This window comes from Antechinus flavipes, chromosome 3, assembly GCF_016432865.1.
Source record: "Antechinus flavipes isolate AdamAnt ecotype Samford, QLD, Australia chromosome 3, AdamAnt_v2, whole genome shotgun sequence".
NCBI classification, from domain to species: Eukaryota; Metazoa; Chordata; class Mammalia; order Dasyuromorphia; family Dasyuridae; genus Antechinus; species Antechinus flavipes.
The window spans coordinates 25451484-25465388 of record NC_067400.1 but is presented as its reverse complement, the minus strand read 5'-3'; the positions used below and the strand labels follow the sequence as shown (position 1 = coordinate 25465388).

Below are 13905 nucleotides of genomic sequence, written 5' to 3'. Positions count from 1 at the left end.
GAACTTGAGGGTTAGTGAGAAGGTAGAGGTGGGCTGAGATCCCAGCATTCTCAGAGACCACTGGTTTTAGACAGACTCTGCTGTTCTATGCTTCTCTTGGAATGCTGATGGAGAAGATGAGGCAGTGCCTTCTCCATCACAGAGCTGTCCAAGAAAGTAGACTTGCTTGGGTCACATAGCCAGTATGCTTCAGAGTTGGGAATTAAATCCAGGTCTTTCTTGCTTTGAGATAAGTTCTCTAACCATTAAGCTACACTGCCTCTCAATATCATAAGCTAATGTATCTAAAGCTCTTTGAAAATGTTAAAATACTGTTTAAATATCAGTTATCATAATCCTCAGCTTTCTTATCCCAGTTCCTCACAAGCACTAGGTCCTGCATCATCTGATTGATTGGGTAACTCCAGAGCCTTTTAACTCTGAGAATTTCTATGCACATGTGCACTCAATAACAAGATACTAGAATAAACAGTTCCCATAGTGCCTTTACATTAGAATATAGTGCCTTTTTTGAGGGATACAATATGAAGGAATCCTAAAGTTAAATCCATTGTTTGTCTGGTAAAGACTTTTCCTTTCAAGATTTCCTAAATGTTAACCACCTGACCTGGTCATGACAAAGATTAGTTCAATTCAATTCAACTCCATTCAATTCAATTTAAGCACCTATGATATGCAAGACACTATATACTGAGGATATAAAGAAAAAAAAGTCCTTACCTTCATCCTCAAAAAGCTTATGTTTAGACTTAGAGAAATATATATATACATACATATATATATATATATATATATATATATATAGATAGATAGATAGATAGATATAGATAATAAAAAAATTCAAAGTAAATACAAAGTAATTTCAAGGGAAGGGGTAAAGGGATTAACACCTTGAGGAGGGAGAAGAATAGGCCTTCTATAGAAAGTAGGAATTGAGAGTTTTGAATGCAAGTGGGGATTCCAAGGGATGACATGATGAAGGAAAGCATTTTAGGCATGGAAGACGGGCTGTTCAGTCCAAAGGTAAGGCAAATAGTCCACTTTGGTTGGTATGTCTAGAAAAATAGGCTATCAGTCTAATTTGAATTAATTGTAGAAAGGATGATCTGAAATTTTATATATATATATATATATAATATATATATATATATATATAATATATATATATATATATAATATATATATATATATATATAATTTGCTGAGGAAATTGGGGTTAAGTGACTTGCCCAGGTCACACAGCTAGGAAGTGTTAAGTGTCTGAGATCGGATTTGAACTCAGGTCTTCCTGACTTCAGGGCTGGTGCTCTATCCATTGTGCCATTTAACTGCCTGAAATTATATTTTTAAAAAAATCTTTTTTTTTTTTTGACACTCAAGCATTTTTTGGCTATTATTTAGTTGTTGTTAGTCATGTTTGACTCTGTGATTCATTTGTGATCTTCTTGGCAAAGATAGTGGAATGGTTTGCCATTTCCTTCTCCAGTGCATTTGACAGATGATGAAACTGAGGCAAACAGGATTAAGTGCCCTGCCCAGGGTCATAGAGTTAGGACATGTCTGAGGATGGATTTGAATTAAGGAAAATAAGTCTTCCTGACTTCAGATTTTGCACTTAATCCATTATACCACCTAACTAACCCTCTTTGGTATATATCTTTGTTCAAACTAAGCAAATCAATCCACTGTTGGAAGAACTATAAGAACCGAGAGCCTGGGAATCTTTTGCCAATGAACCCAAGGCCTACAGTAGAAATGGTGGCCTTGAGTAAGACTTTTAAAAATTTTTCTACTAGAAGCCTTTTTGCTTGAGAAATTTTTATGTGATCCTTGATAAATAAGTATATAAAATAGGTGTGCAAACCTAACATTTACTGATAATAAATCATAATTTTACAAACCCAACATTCACTTTTGGATCCCATATGGAGTCATGACCCACGGTTTAAGAAATTAGGGTTTGGGAAGTCAGAGTTGAAAGAGTTAATTAGGAAGGAAGCAGTGATCACATAATACCTGGAGGATGGCTGGATGCACAGAACTTTTCTAAACCTTTTCTTTTTTGTAGGGAAAATGATGAGGTTGCATTACATAATTAGAGATTTGATTAGATAATGAATTTATTAAGTGCATACAGTGTCTGGGAATATAGACACAAGCAAAAAAAAAAATCAGTTTCTCCCCTAAGTGCTTATAATCTACTATGAAAGACAACACATAAAATGGAGCTTATAGGATCCCATCAATCAAAGAAAGAAGCTGAGGAGATAGGGATCATTATCAATGATGGGCCTGAGTATAGGGTGTGAAAATTCCTTTTATTAATATAGATCAATAACTCATTTACCTTTTAGAGATTGGTCTGAAAATGCAGAGCCATAATGGATCTATGATCATATAAGCAAGGCTAACTATCTACTATGTTCTATCAGTTCTGATTTATGAGACAGATAGGGAGACTGAGGCTTAGAGATGACTTGTTCAGCGTCATTCTGATAGGATTAGCAACATGCCTCAAACTCAGACCTTCCAATTCCAGATCTAACCTCTTTCCCATTACCCCAACACCAAATCTTTTACTAAAGAAAAAAATGAAAAAAGATGTAATCCACTTTAGGATGCCTTGACAGTAATGATTTCGAATAGGATAATTTAGCGGAAATAATCCTATAGCAATATGATTGATTTCTTCAGTAATTTATTTTAGCTGCTCATTAGCCTTACTTTCCAACAACCACAAGCAGAGTTTCTCTTTCTATTGCCTACAAGTTAAGTAGGCCAGGCTGCCTTTGAGCTGTGGAATAATTAGTGATATGCTTGATGAGTCTGTGGGATACCTGGTTCTCAGGATGCATCCTCAAAGAATGATTTCCTTTCTATTCCTCATTAGCGCCTGGAACTAAGCTTAGCCTGGCTTTTCCTTCATCAGAATCTCTCTCTCTCTCTTAAATATGGGTGACTATTTAAGAAGGTGACCCCATTGACCTTGCAAATTGCCACTAACTTCATTGGTGACAATCCTAAATCTCGTTCCCAATTGGGGGCAATTGAATGCAATTTATAACATTCTGGGCTTTAAAGAAAAGCACAAAATTCTTCTAACTGAATAGAAAGAGTTCTTTCTGGTTCTATCACTAATGGAACAGGGTCATAGTAATACCCATTTTCTTGTTACCGAAAGATGTTTGCTGTCTCCCTCCAGAAGAATAAAAGACATGGGCAGAAAGTAGATGGAATGGCAGGTGGGACGATCTGGTAGATTATGGGAGTCATGTCAGAAGACTGGAAAGATAGGAAGGACCAGCTTTAGGGCCCATCACCAAAAAAATTGACAACATATTCATACTTATAAGCCTCCCATCTTGGAAAAAAAAAGGGAGAGGAGTCTCTTTTCTCATCTCTTCTTTTAGGCTAAGTTTGGTCATTATAATTGCACAACTGAGAAAAGAATTTTATTGAATTGCTTTTCAATATTTTTCTTCTCTCAGTGTTCTAATGAGCTCTAATTTATTCCTACTTTGTAATAAGTCATATTTCTGGAATATTTTAAGATTTATCAGGCACTCTTCTCACAGCAGCTGTGTGATATAAGTAGTGCATGCATAATTAGCTCCATCTTATACATGATGACAAGCTAGCCTCTGTAATGACATGACACTGAAACCCAGGTGTCCTGGCTCCAGGTCCCCCATTTTTTACCCACAATGCCATTGAGTCTTTTTTGTGGGTTTAGGAAGTGAGGCAAAATAAAATAAGGAGGAAACTATGGTTTGGAACATTGGTTCTGGAGTCAGAAGTTATTACTGTTCAGTTTTTCAATCATATCTGACTCTTCTGATTCCATTTGGGGTTTTCTTAACAAAGACACTAGAGGAGTTTGCCATTTCCTGGATGTAAATCCTGACTGTCTCCTTTTGCCTTCCAACTCTTGAGTTTGACACTCTGGTCTGAAGTACCCCGAGAATAAGTGGAGTGGGCAGGATCACATAGTGATGATGTTTCAAACAGGATATAAACTCAAAACTTTCTGGTTCTGGTTGCCACAGTAGATAGAATATTGAAGATCTGAGTTCAAATCTGACTCCAGATGCTTACCAGCTGTGTCACTTAGCCCTTTTTGCTTCAGTTTCCTCATCTGTAAAATGAGCTGGAGGAGTTAATAGCAAACCACTCTAGTACTTTTCCAAGAAAACCCCAAATAGGAGCACAAAGAGTTGGACATGGCCGAAAGTGACTGAACTTCCAGTTCTTTATCCACCAAGCGACTCTGAGTCTGGCAAGCCTAAAGTGATATGGAAATGTCAGCTATGATGACAATGATAATAATTGTCTGAAACCTCAAGGCCCCCGAGGTCTTGTCCACCTTCCATATCTTCCTTGATATTTTGAATTTCCTCTTTAGAATACAAGTTTTTCAAAGGCAGGGAATGTCCTTTTTCTGGTGATTGTACCTCCTAGTAGATGTTAAATAAATGCTTGTTGACTAACTAGCTGTGAAAACCTAATTACATTTTTCACAAATTTTCACAAATTCCCCTCCTCACTCTCTTGGAAGCATTTTCTGATGTTGAAAGGATGATTTTTAAAGTTTCCTCCAGTTCTGAACCCCATGATTCTATAAATAAATTAGGAATCATGAGTTACAGAGCTGAGAAGGACTCCAAAAGGCAACAAACAAACTATATATGGATACATAGGTAGATAAAATTTATGTTTATGTACACATAAATTCACATGTAAGCAAATTTGTGTATTATTAAATATATACATAAATTCACATGTAAGCATATTTGTGTATTATTAAATATATATGACAGCCATTATAAAATTACAAACTGAAAATGGAATGGTTAATGACTTTACTAATCACCTTGATTTGCCAGAGCTCCCTTACTATCTATCCAGAAGGAGCCAGACTTGACTTGGGAATCAGAATCAGCTTAGCAAGAGATAAAACTGAGCCTTCCTTAAGCTGAGCACATCGCAAATTCTTTTCAGTATTCCCTTATCAGAAGTTCCTTGTGTTATCGGCATCCTGAACCCAGAATTCCAGCTGCTATGGCAGATAACCAACTCAGACCGACTCATGTTGGCTCCCAGTTCTCAAAAACAGCCTTATTCAGAGACTACTTGATAGACCATTGTGATGACACCCCGATTCTTCCCATGATTTTTGGCCCACCCTGAGGTCAGTTCCAATTGTGCTTCTATGTAACCAAGCTCTTTTTTCTTATGAGGAATAAACCCATGGATACAACTGAAGTCTGTCTTTCTTAGATCAATCTCTGGGAAAAAATTGATAATACACACATGCATATACATACATATATATATATATATATACATACATATTGCTATCCTCAACTGAGAAAATTTATATATATATATATATATATAATATATATATATATATAAATTTTCTCAGTTGAGGATAGCAATAGCCCAAAGGAGGAGGTTTTTCCTCCTAGTTTTTTTCACACCCATGATTTCATCAATGTTGGGAGTCTGAGGTGAGGAACTTCTTTTGTGGAGTGAATACAGTTCAGCACTTTTTCTTAAGGATACATCCCTGAGAGCTTCCTTGGGCATGGTGAGGTTGCCAGGTTCCCTCAGGCCTGAAGCTGCCAAGCAGATTTTTAAAAATTTTTTAATTTTTTAAAACTTTTTATTGACAAAACCCATGCCAGGGTAATTTTTTACAGCATTATCCCTTGCACTCATTTCTGTTCCGCTTTTTCCCCTCCCTCCCTCTACCCCCTCCCCCAGATGGCAAGCAATCCTTTATATGTTAAATAGATTACAGTATATACCAAGCAGATTTTGAACCCATATTCCTGACTGGGACCAGTTCTCTAGAGGCTAGGTACAATAGGGATTATCCTCTCACCTCCTCACCTAGGAGAATATAATCTCAAAGGGGAAGGACTGTTATAATTGGCATTTGTACCACTAGCACCATGTTTTCAAAATATTATCTTATTTGGTCTTCTCAACAACCTGAGGAGGTAGAAACTATTTTTTTTATTATTTTAAGTGATCAAATGAGTCCCAGAGTCATTGAGCCTCAAAGGCCGAATGTGAAGCCATTTCTTCCTGACTTGGATCCAGCGTTCTTTCCAATACCCAACTAACTGGGCCCTTTTTTCAGAGAAGTTAAGGGCTTCTTATTCACTTTCACTCAACAGCTCGTAAGGAAGTGGACAGGGTGGCAAGGAGGGAGGGACTCATTATTTAGGAATAGAAGAATTAGTTGCCTAGAGAAAATAACCCAAACAGAGTGTTATTATTTGGTCTTCGGCTAGCTATTCTCGTTCCTATTTCCCAGGAGCATCTTCTCTCATCTAAAATCTAGTTCAAAGGTTTCTTTTACAGAACAAACTGGGGGGCTTTCTAAAAGATGAATGGAGTGAATTTTCCTGCTTTTTAAAGCTGACACTGTGGTCTATCCCCTCATACCTTCATCTCACTCATTAGTTGTTAGTCGTTAGGAGGAAGAAAGAGAAAAGGGGAAGTTTTAGGCGCCTTTATAAAGGTTGCCAGGAAACCTGCCGGGCCCCAAGAACAGATGAAACAAACAACCCTGCCTTTGTTTGGAGGCGAGAGGCTGCCACCGTGGGCATCCGAGGTGCGGCCCCCGAGGAAAAGGGAGGCTCGGATCACAGGGGACCCACGACAGGAGGGGAAGCCTTTCTGAACGTTGCCTTTTCAAGTACGTTTGCAAGGAGGATTAGATGCTGCTTTTCTGGGCTGCCAGCTATGGGTAGGAGCGGGCAGGGACGCACAGGTTTAACCAAGGCAGAGTCAACAAAGTGGAGGAGGACAGAGTCTTTACTGAGAGTTTGTCAAATGAACTTTGGGAGAAGAGAGATGTGGGAATGGAGACTTTGCTTAGATTTCCTTCCTTCCTTCCTTCCTTCCTCCCTCCCTCCCTCCTTTCCTTCTCCTCTCTCTTTATCTTTCTCTCCCCCTCCCTCCCTCTGTTTCGGTCTCTGTCTCTTTCTGTCTCCCTGCCTCTGCCTCTGTCTCTCTCTTTCACTGTGTCTCTGTCTCTGTCTGTCTGTCTGTCAATGTATTCCCCCTCCCATACTTGTAATACTCTTCCATCTAATATGAGTCTTAAAACTCTTGGAGCTCCCTGAAAATCTCAGAAGGGTACCTAAACAAGGCCATTTCCTGATTCCCCAGTTGTTAATGCTCCTCTTCTCAAAATAATTTCAATTTCTTGGGATCATGCTTCAAGGGTCTGAAGGGATTTCACAATCCATCTGTTGCATCCCTTCATTTTACAATTAGGAAACTGAGGGTCCAGGGAGGGAAATGACTTGTTAATTGACACAGGGAATAAGAGATGGGATCTGAGCCCAGAGCCTCTGATAGAAAAACCTGTGTTCTTTCCATTACAAACACCTGCTTTCTCTTACTTTTGATATACTTCACATTTATTTATCTTTGTATAGTCTGTCTCCAGTAAAATTAACTTTTCTTAAGGTCAGGGTTTATTTATCCTCTCCCTCCCTTCCTTTCTTCCTTCTTCCCTTCCTCTCTCAATTTCTTCCTTCCTTCCTTTTTCTTTCTTTCTTTCTTTCTTTCTTTCTTTTTTTCTTTCTTTCTTTCTTTCTTTCTTTCTTTCTTTCTTTCTTTCTTTCTTCTTTCTTTCTTTCTTTCTTTCTTTCTTTCTTTCTTTCTTTCTTTCTTTCTTTCTTTCTTTCTTTCTTTCTTTCTTTCTTTCTTTCTCTTTTACTGCCTTCCTTTTTTCCTTCCTTGCTCAATTTCTTTCTTTCCCTTTCCTCTCTCTTCTTTTTCTCATTCCTTTCTTGCTTGCTTGCTTTCTTCCTTTGCTTTCTTTCCTTCTTTCTTTTTTCTCCCTCCCTCTCTATTTCTCTTCCTTTTCTCCTTCCCTTTTCTTTCTCCCTTTCTTCCATCCTTTCTACTCCCTTGCTTCCTTCTTTCTTTGCTTTTTCTTCTTCCGGAACTCTACTGTCTTCCTTCTCTCCTTTTTTCATTCACTTCCTCCCTCTCTCCCTTTTTTCCTTTGCTACTTCTTTGTTTCTTCTCCTTCCCTCCTTTCCTCTCTTTTTTACCTCCCTCCCTCCCTTCCTTCCTTCCTTCCTTCTTCCTTCCTTCCTTCTTTCCTTCCTTCCTTCCTTCCTTCCTTCCTTCCTTCCTTCCTTCCTTCCTTCCTTCCTTCCTCCTTCCTTCCTTCCTCCCTTCCTCCCTTCCTTCCCTCTCTCCCTTTCTTTCTTTCTTTTTTTCTTTCTCTCTATCTTTCTTTTTTTTCTCCAGTTTCTACCACAGTACTTAGTACATCATCAATGAGAAATTAGTTGAATGAATTAAATTATATTTACCTGAATCTATTGGCATTTATTTTTGAGAGTTTTCTTGCCCAATTTTAGTTCTCTCAATTGTACTTGTTGGAAGAAAATAAGAATTATGTATGAAGAAAGTGAAGATTTCTAGGAAAAAGTAGTATCATCATGAATTACCAAAATATTCCACTTCTGGAAAATGCTGAACCTGGATCTCAGTCATTTTCCAAAACAAAAAGTGATGAGAAATATGAAGAGGAACCCCTTGAAAACCGACTCACTGTTGATGACTTCAAGAAAATACAAAACTTTTTTGAGGTAAGTGTTGATTTGGGGAATTACATAAGAAAGTTTGAGTGGATTATGGAGAAACAGTAGAAAACAGAAAGAATCTCTCTAAAAGGTTCAGGGCATTGTACAGAACAGGTCTTTAATAAATGATGAATGATGGACTGAAGCCTGGGAAGTGTTCTTTGAGTCCGAGTTGGCCAACATCCACTTTTTGTCTTTGTCCCTTGGATGCTATTTCTTCCCAGGAGCATAATGTTTGGTTTGAGGTAGTTGATTTCCAATGAAGTCAGTGTCTAAGAGGATGAAGCCAATTTGCAGGAGGATTTTGTCCTTGGTAAAGTGTATTTTTGGTAACTGTCACCTCACTAAAAGCAAGTTAGCAATGTGAGGATTTATGTTGACTGTCAATAATGATGCCTTTTTCTTGCAACTAGAATTAGTGAAAGGATTCTCCTCAAATCACATCCATGAGAGCAAATCCTCTGGCCGCATCCTTTTTTGACTACTTAATTACCACCCTCCAAATGATGATTTTGTGTGGTACTGGGCAAAATCAGTGACCAATCTAAGACTTCAAGTCTCCCAGATCTAGCATGGGAAGTTTAAAGCTACTAATGTTACTGATTATTTTTGTTAAGTCTCCATCGCAAGACAGTCTTAAGTTCCAAAAGTTCCATTTTACATAGCTCACTGAATTAATTTGGAATTTGGCAATCACGCTAAATGAACAAGATACTTTTTAATGGCTTTTAGGCCAATCCAGTAGTATGGAGAAGTGCTCTTCAGAGTCTTAAAGTGGAGCTGGATATGAACCTCCATTTCTTCCAGTTCATTATGCTTTCCAAAGTGTAAACCAGGGGATACTGGAGGTCCTTTGAGGATACCCCAGAGCATTTGTATTCATTTGAAGCAGACTTTGGAAAGCAACCTTAGAACGACCTGAGAATCCAAGGCTTATAGGTATATTGCTATGTAATTGGTACCCAATTAAATACATTATTAGCTACTTTAGACAGGTTGTACTTTCTCGCAAATGTTCAATTACATTATCTGCTAGGAAATGTTTCCGAATCTCCCTTTGCTTCTTTCCCTTAGCTGTCAACCATGGTGTCAACCATCCTATTATCAGATACTCCATCCTATTTATGTCCCACCTTCCAAACTCTCTCTAGCACTTTCTCAACTAACTCTTTTCATATTTGCTAAGTCAACCAACCCTATTTGATGCAAAGTTATCAATGAAGCTCATGCCCAGTGCACAAAATGAGCCTGGCATATTTTGATAGACATAGCAAATATTTTGACAGCTTGAGAACATTGAGAGAAAAGAAATCAGCAAATGATGACAGCTTCTCCCCATGAATGAACAGCTGTCTGGCAATTTGGTTCAGATGCTAAGAATACAAAGCATTGGAAACCAGGTTCTCTTTCTTGGGTTAACGTTCTAAAATGGAAGAGAGCATGTAAACACGACTCACTTGTTGTCTTTGCATTCAAGTTCTTCCACAGTCTGGTTCTAATTTTTCTAACTTCAATCAATCAACCAATACATTTTTATTACATGTTTTCTTTCTGAAATTAGAATAAGAAAAAAAATGGAAAACTATAAAGGGATTTAGAATTCATTGAATCCAACCTCTTTATTTTATAGATGAAGAAACCGAGGCACGGAAATGTTCAGGGACTTATCTGGCTTCTAATGGCTCTATCTTGTCCAGACACAGTTAATTATCTAAGGCACCATTTGAACCCAGGACTTTTTTCCTTCAAATTCATTGCCATCTTCTCTCTACTCTTCTGACCATGTCTTTTATTAATGCTTTTGTTTTCTAGCTTTCCGGCTTTGCCCCCCAACCCTCCTCTCCTATAGCAAAGAATTAATGACACCAAACAAATTGATCTATCAATCATATCTGACAGTTGTTGGTAGCATTTCATGTCCATGGTCCACTTTCCTGTTGTGAGCAGGGAAATGTATTTCATGATCAGTAATTTGTAATAAAGATTGATTGCACTAATCTGAATTCTGCTATATTTTTATATTGTTTTCTTTTATAAGCCTATGGTCATATGTGCTTTTTCTCCTGGCTGGGTCGACTTTGCTCTCCATCACTTTATGCCTATCTTTCCAAGTTTCTCTGAATCCTTCATATTATGGCACAAAAATATTCTATTACATTCATCTTTATTTACTTAGCCTTTCCCTGGTCAGTGGACATCCACTTTGTTTCCTATTCGTTGCTATAAAAAGTAGCATAATGGCAATTTTGGCATCCGTGGGATCTCACTTTTCTAACCTTATTTTCAAAGTGTTGGATCAGAGGACTATGAGTGACAGGGAAGGAAAATAATGCTTGATCCATAAATAACATCTCTGCAGAGAAGAGTTTAATGACAGTGTTTTGGAAAACAAATGGTGATTTACAGGTGTGTTTTAAACAAAAAGAAATCCATCCATTCTGAACTGATTCCATAGACAAAGAGCTGAATGATCTGGAGGCTATTCTGAAGCCAGTCGTATAAATGAGGCCCCTGAGCCAATGATGTCGCTAAGCCCAGTATGGATATGGAGAGCAAGATGCTGTTCAGATGCAGCCTGGCCATCTGTCATAAGCTTTAGACCCCCAGACCACAGGTGCAGTTTGTCGTAAAAGGAAAAATTGTACTCAGAGGCCGTTCTTTAATACGGAGAGCTAAAAACAAGAATCGTTGGTCCAGACACTACAAAAATTCTCTTTGAACAGCCAGATGTTAGTGGCTGATTCTGACCCCGTGGGGTCCTGACTTTTTCTTGCCGCCTCAGTTTAATAATGGAAAGAGAGATGCCCGGAATTAGATGAAGTTCCATTTTCTGAAGCACAAGTGTCAATATTAATCATTGACTAAATGGATACTGTGCCATTAAACCATGTAGCAAATGTTGAATGTATATTTACAGATGAAATATATTTCAATATGGCGTATTAGTTAAGACAGCATTTGGTGGTTAGGGGAGCAGGGATTAGGAAATAGTATGAAGCAAAAGATCAAACTTTGGACTTGGGGACAAGAAAAACTGAGTTTGAATCTCACCGTAGACACTTACTAACTATATGGTCTTGAACGAGGCACTTGTTTCTGTCTACTTCAGTTTCTTTGTCTGTAAAACGATGTTGATGCTGTTTTTAATTCAATGATCTCCAAGATCCCTTCCAACTCTGTATTTATGATTTTGTTACTGGCAGAGTAATGGAGCCTAGTGTGAGCAGCAACAAAAATTGTGTCTGTACACATATAAAAACATAAGTTATATACTGATATATATATATATAGTTATATATAAATTTTAATATATAATTTATCTGCATATATGTGTATATAGATGTATATTATGTATAAAAATATATACAAAAATTTAATATATTTTATAAATTATATACAAAACACACATATGTATGTAGATATACATTATATATATATGTGTATATGTATATATATATGTACACATATTTATAAACACATATATCTATGCACACACACACATATATCGATATTGTTGTTGACTATAGCATGGGAATACTGTCTGCCATGTGTTTTTCTTAGCAAAGGTATGGAATGGTTTGCCATTTTCTTATCCAATAGATTGAGACAAACAAGATCATAAAGCTAGTAAGTGTCTGAAGCTGGATTTGAACTCATATTTTTCCCAGTGCTCTAACCTCTGAGCCACCCTGCTGCCGCAGAAAAACACACACACACACACACACACACACACACACACACGTATGTATAGATTCGTAATTTGCATATGCAGATTTACATCTATATTTCTATATATATATATATATACACATATATGAAGATTTTATTTTATGTACTTTGTCTTATGACTATGAATGCAGGGAAAATGCCAAGCCCTCTCTCATTCTCTCTCTTTGTGTGTGTGTGTTGAGGCAGTTGGGGTTAAGTAACTTGCCCAAGTTCACACAGCCAGGAAGTGTTAAGTGTCTGAAGTCACATTTGAACTCAGGTCCTCCTGATGTCAGGGCCAGTGCTCTCTCCAATGTGCTATCTAGCTGCCCCCCCTATCATTCTTAAAGAACAATTGATCTTCTTTACTCTAGTTCTGATTCTGTCTATCTAAAACATAGGGATGTATGATGACATCTTATTTCTAAAGTCATAGTCCACTAAAAACCCCATCTCTGCCACAATTTCACCGTTTGCCACTGAGCTCTGGTCAGATGGTTAGCAAAATGGAGTCAACAGACCTAGCCATATGAGGTGCTTTCTTCTGGAAACTAATCAATAAAAGCAATTAACAATGTGTAATATAACAATAGCCCCTCTAGATATGGGTCATTTCCAGAGTCTTCACAGTTGTAGCAAACTGAAAGTCCATTTTGTTTATTCTTCACAGCCTCCCCTCCTATGAGCAGGCAAAGGGATGCAGACGATCCAACTAAGCTCATAACTGATATCTCACTCATCCGGCAAAACCGTTCGTTTGCTGAAGAGCAAAGACTTGTAGACATGAAAGCTTTCATGGCAGGGGGCATGAATTTGGAATCTGATGCTGATTGTTACTCATGACAATTGATCTTTTTCCATCCTGTCACTGGGTGGGTTTTTTTGATGGTTTTATGATACTAGTTGATTTTTAATCTTGAGCAATGATGTAGGTGATAGCTGATGATTCCTCCCATTTCTATTTCCATCTTGCTTCCTCTCTCTCCATCTGTTTCTGATCTTAAACCTTTTGAGCCAAGCTACCTAGAGATTGTCATTTCCCCTCTCAATCTATAAGTTCTTGATCTTCTCCCCTATATTAAAACACGTTTGTGAGTTCTCTTTTCCAGCTGAGAACTCAAGCTTAGGCACTTTCACCAATGGGGAGAAAAAATGAAAGGTGTTACATCAGGTATAGTTAGTTGAAGCATCTTCCAACTGTCAGATTTTCTATCATCCCATGATTCTGGATTTCCAATGAACCAACTGGAGCGATTGAATCCTTAGAGATGAACCAAATTAAGTTATCTGAGGTTTTTTTCCCCTGTCTTTTCAAATAATTGAATCAAAAAAAGACATATGTAAGCATGAGCATGGAGAGCAGAGCAGGGTGAGAAAACTTTCATTATTCATAGAATTTCTAAATGGTGGCTTCCCTGACTCTATCCTTTAGTACTCAGATTGCTTAGGGAAATTAGATAGTCTCTTGAAATTCAGATCATTTGGCTTTCCAACATATTTTACATTTTATTAAGAATCCCAAAGTGTGGCTCCTTCGGGAGTAACGAATCTCTGTGCATTATGTATTTCATAGCCG

The 13905-nt window shown here is 37.7% G+C and overlaps 1 protein-coding gene across 1 annotated transcript in view; it reads left to right on the top strand.

The window, feature by feature from the left end:
- Positions 1-8477: 8477 nt before the first annotated feature.
- Positions 8478-13905, top strand: part of WDR49 (WD repeat domain 49) — a 181211-nt gene continuing 175783 nt past the window's right edge. The window contains exon 1 of the mRNA XM_051990484.1: positions 8478-8627. Within this exon, the coding sequence (XP_051846444.1) occupies positions 8478-8627 (150 nt within the window). The remainder of the gene's footprint in view (positions 8628-13905) is intronic.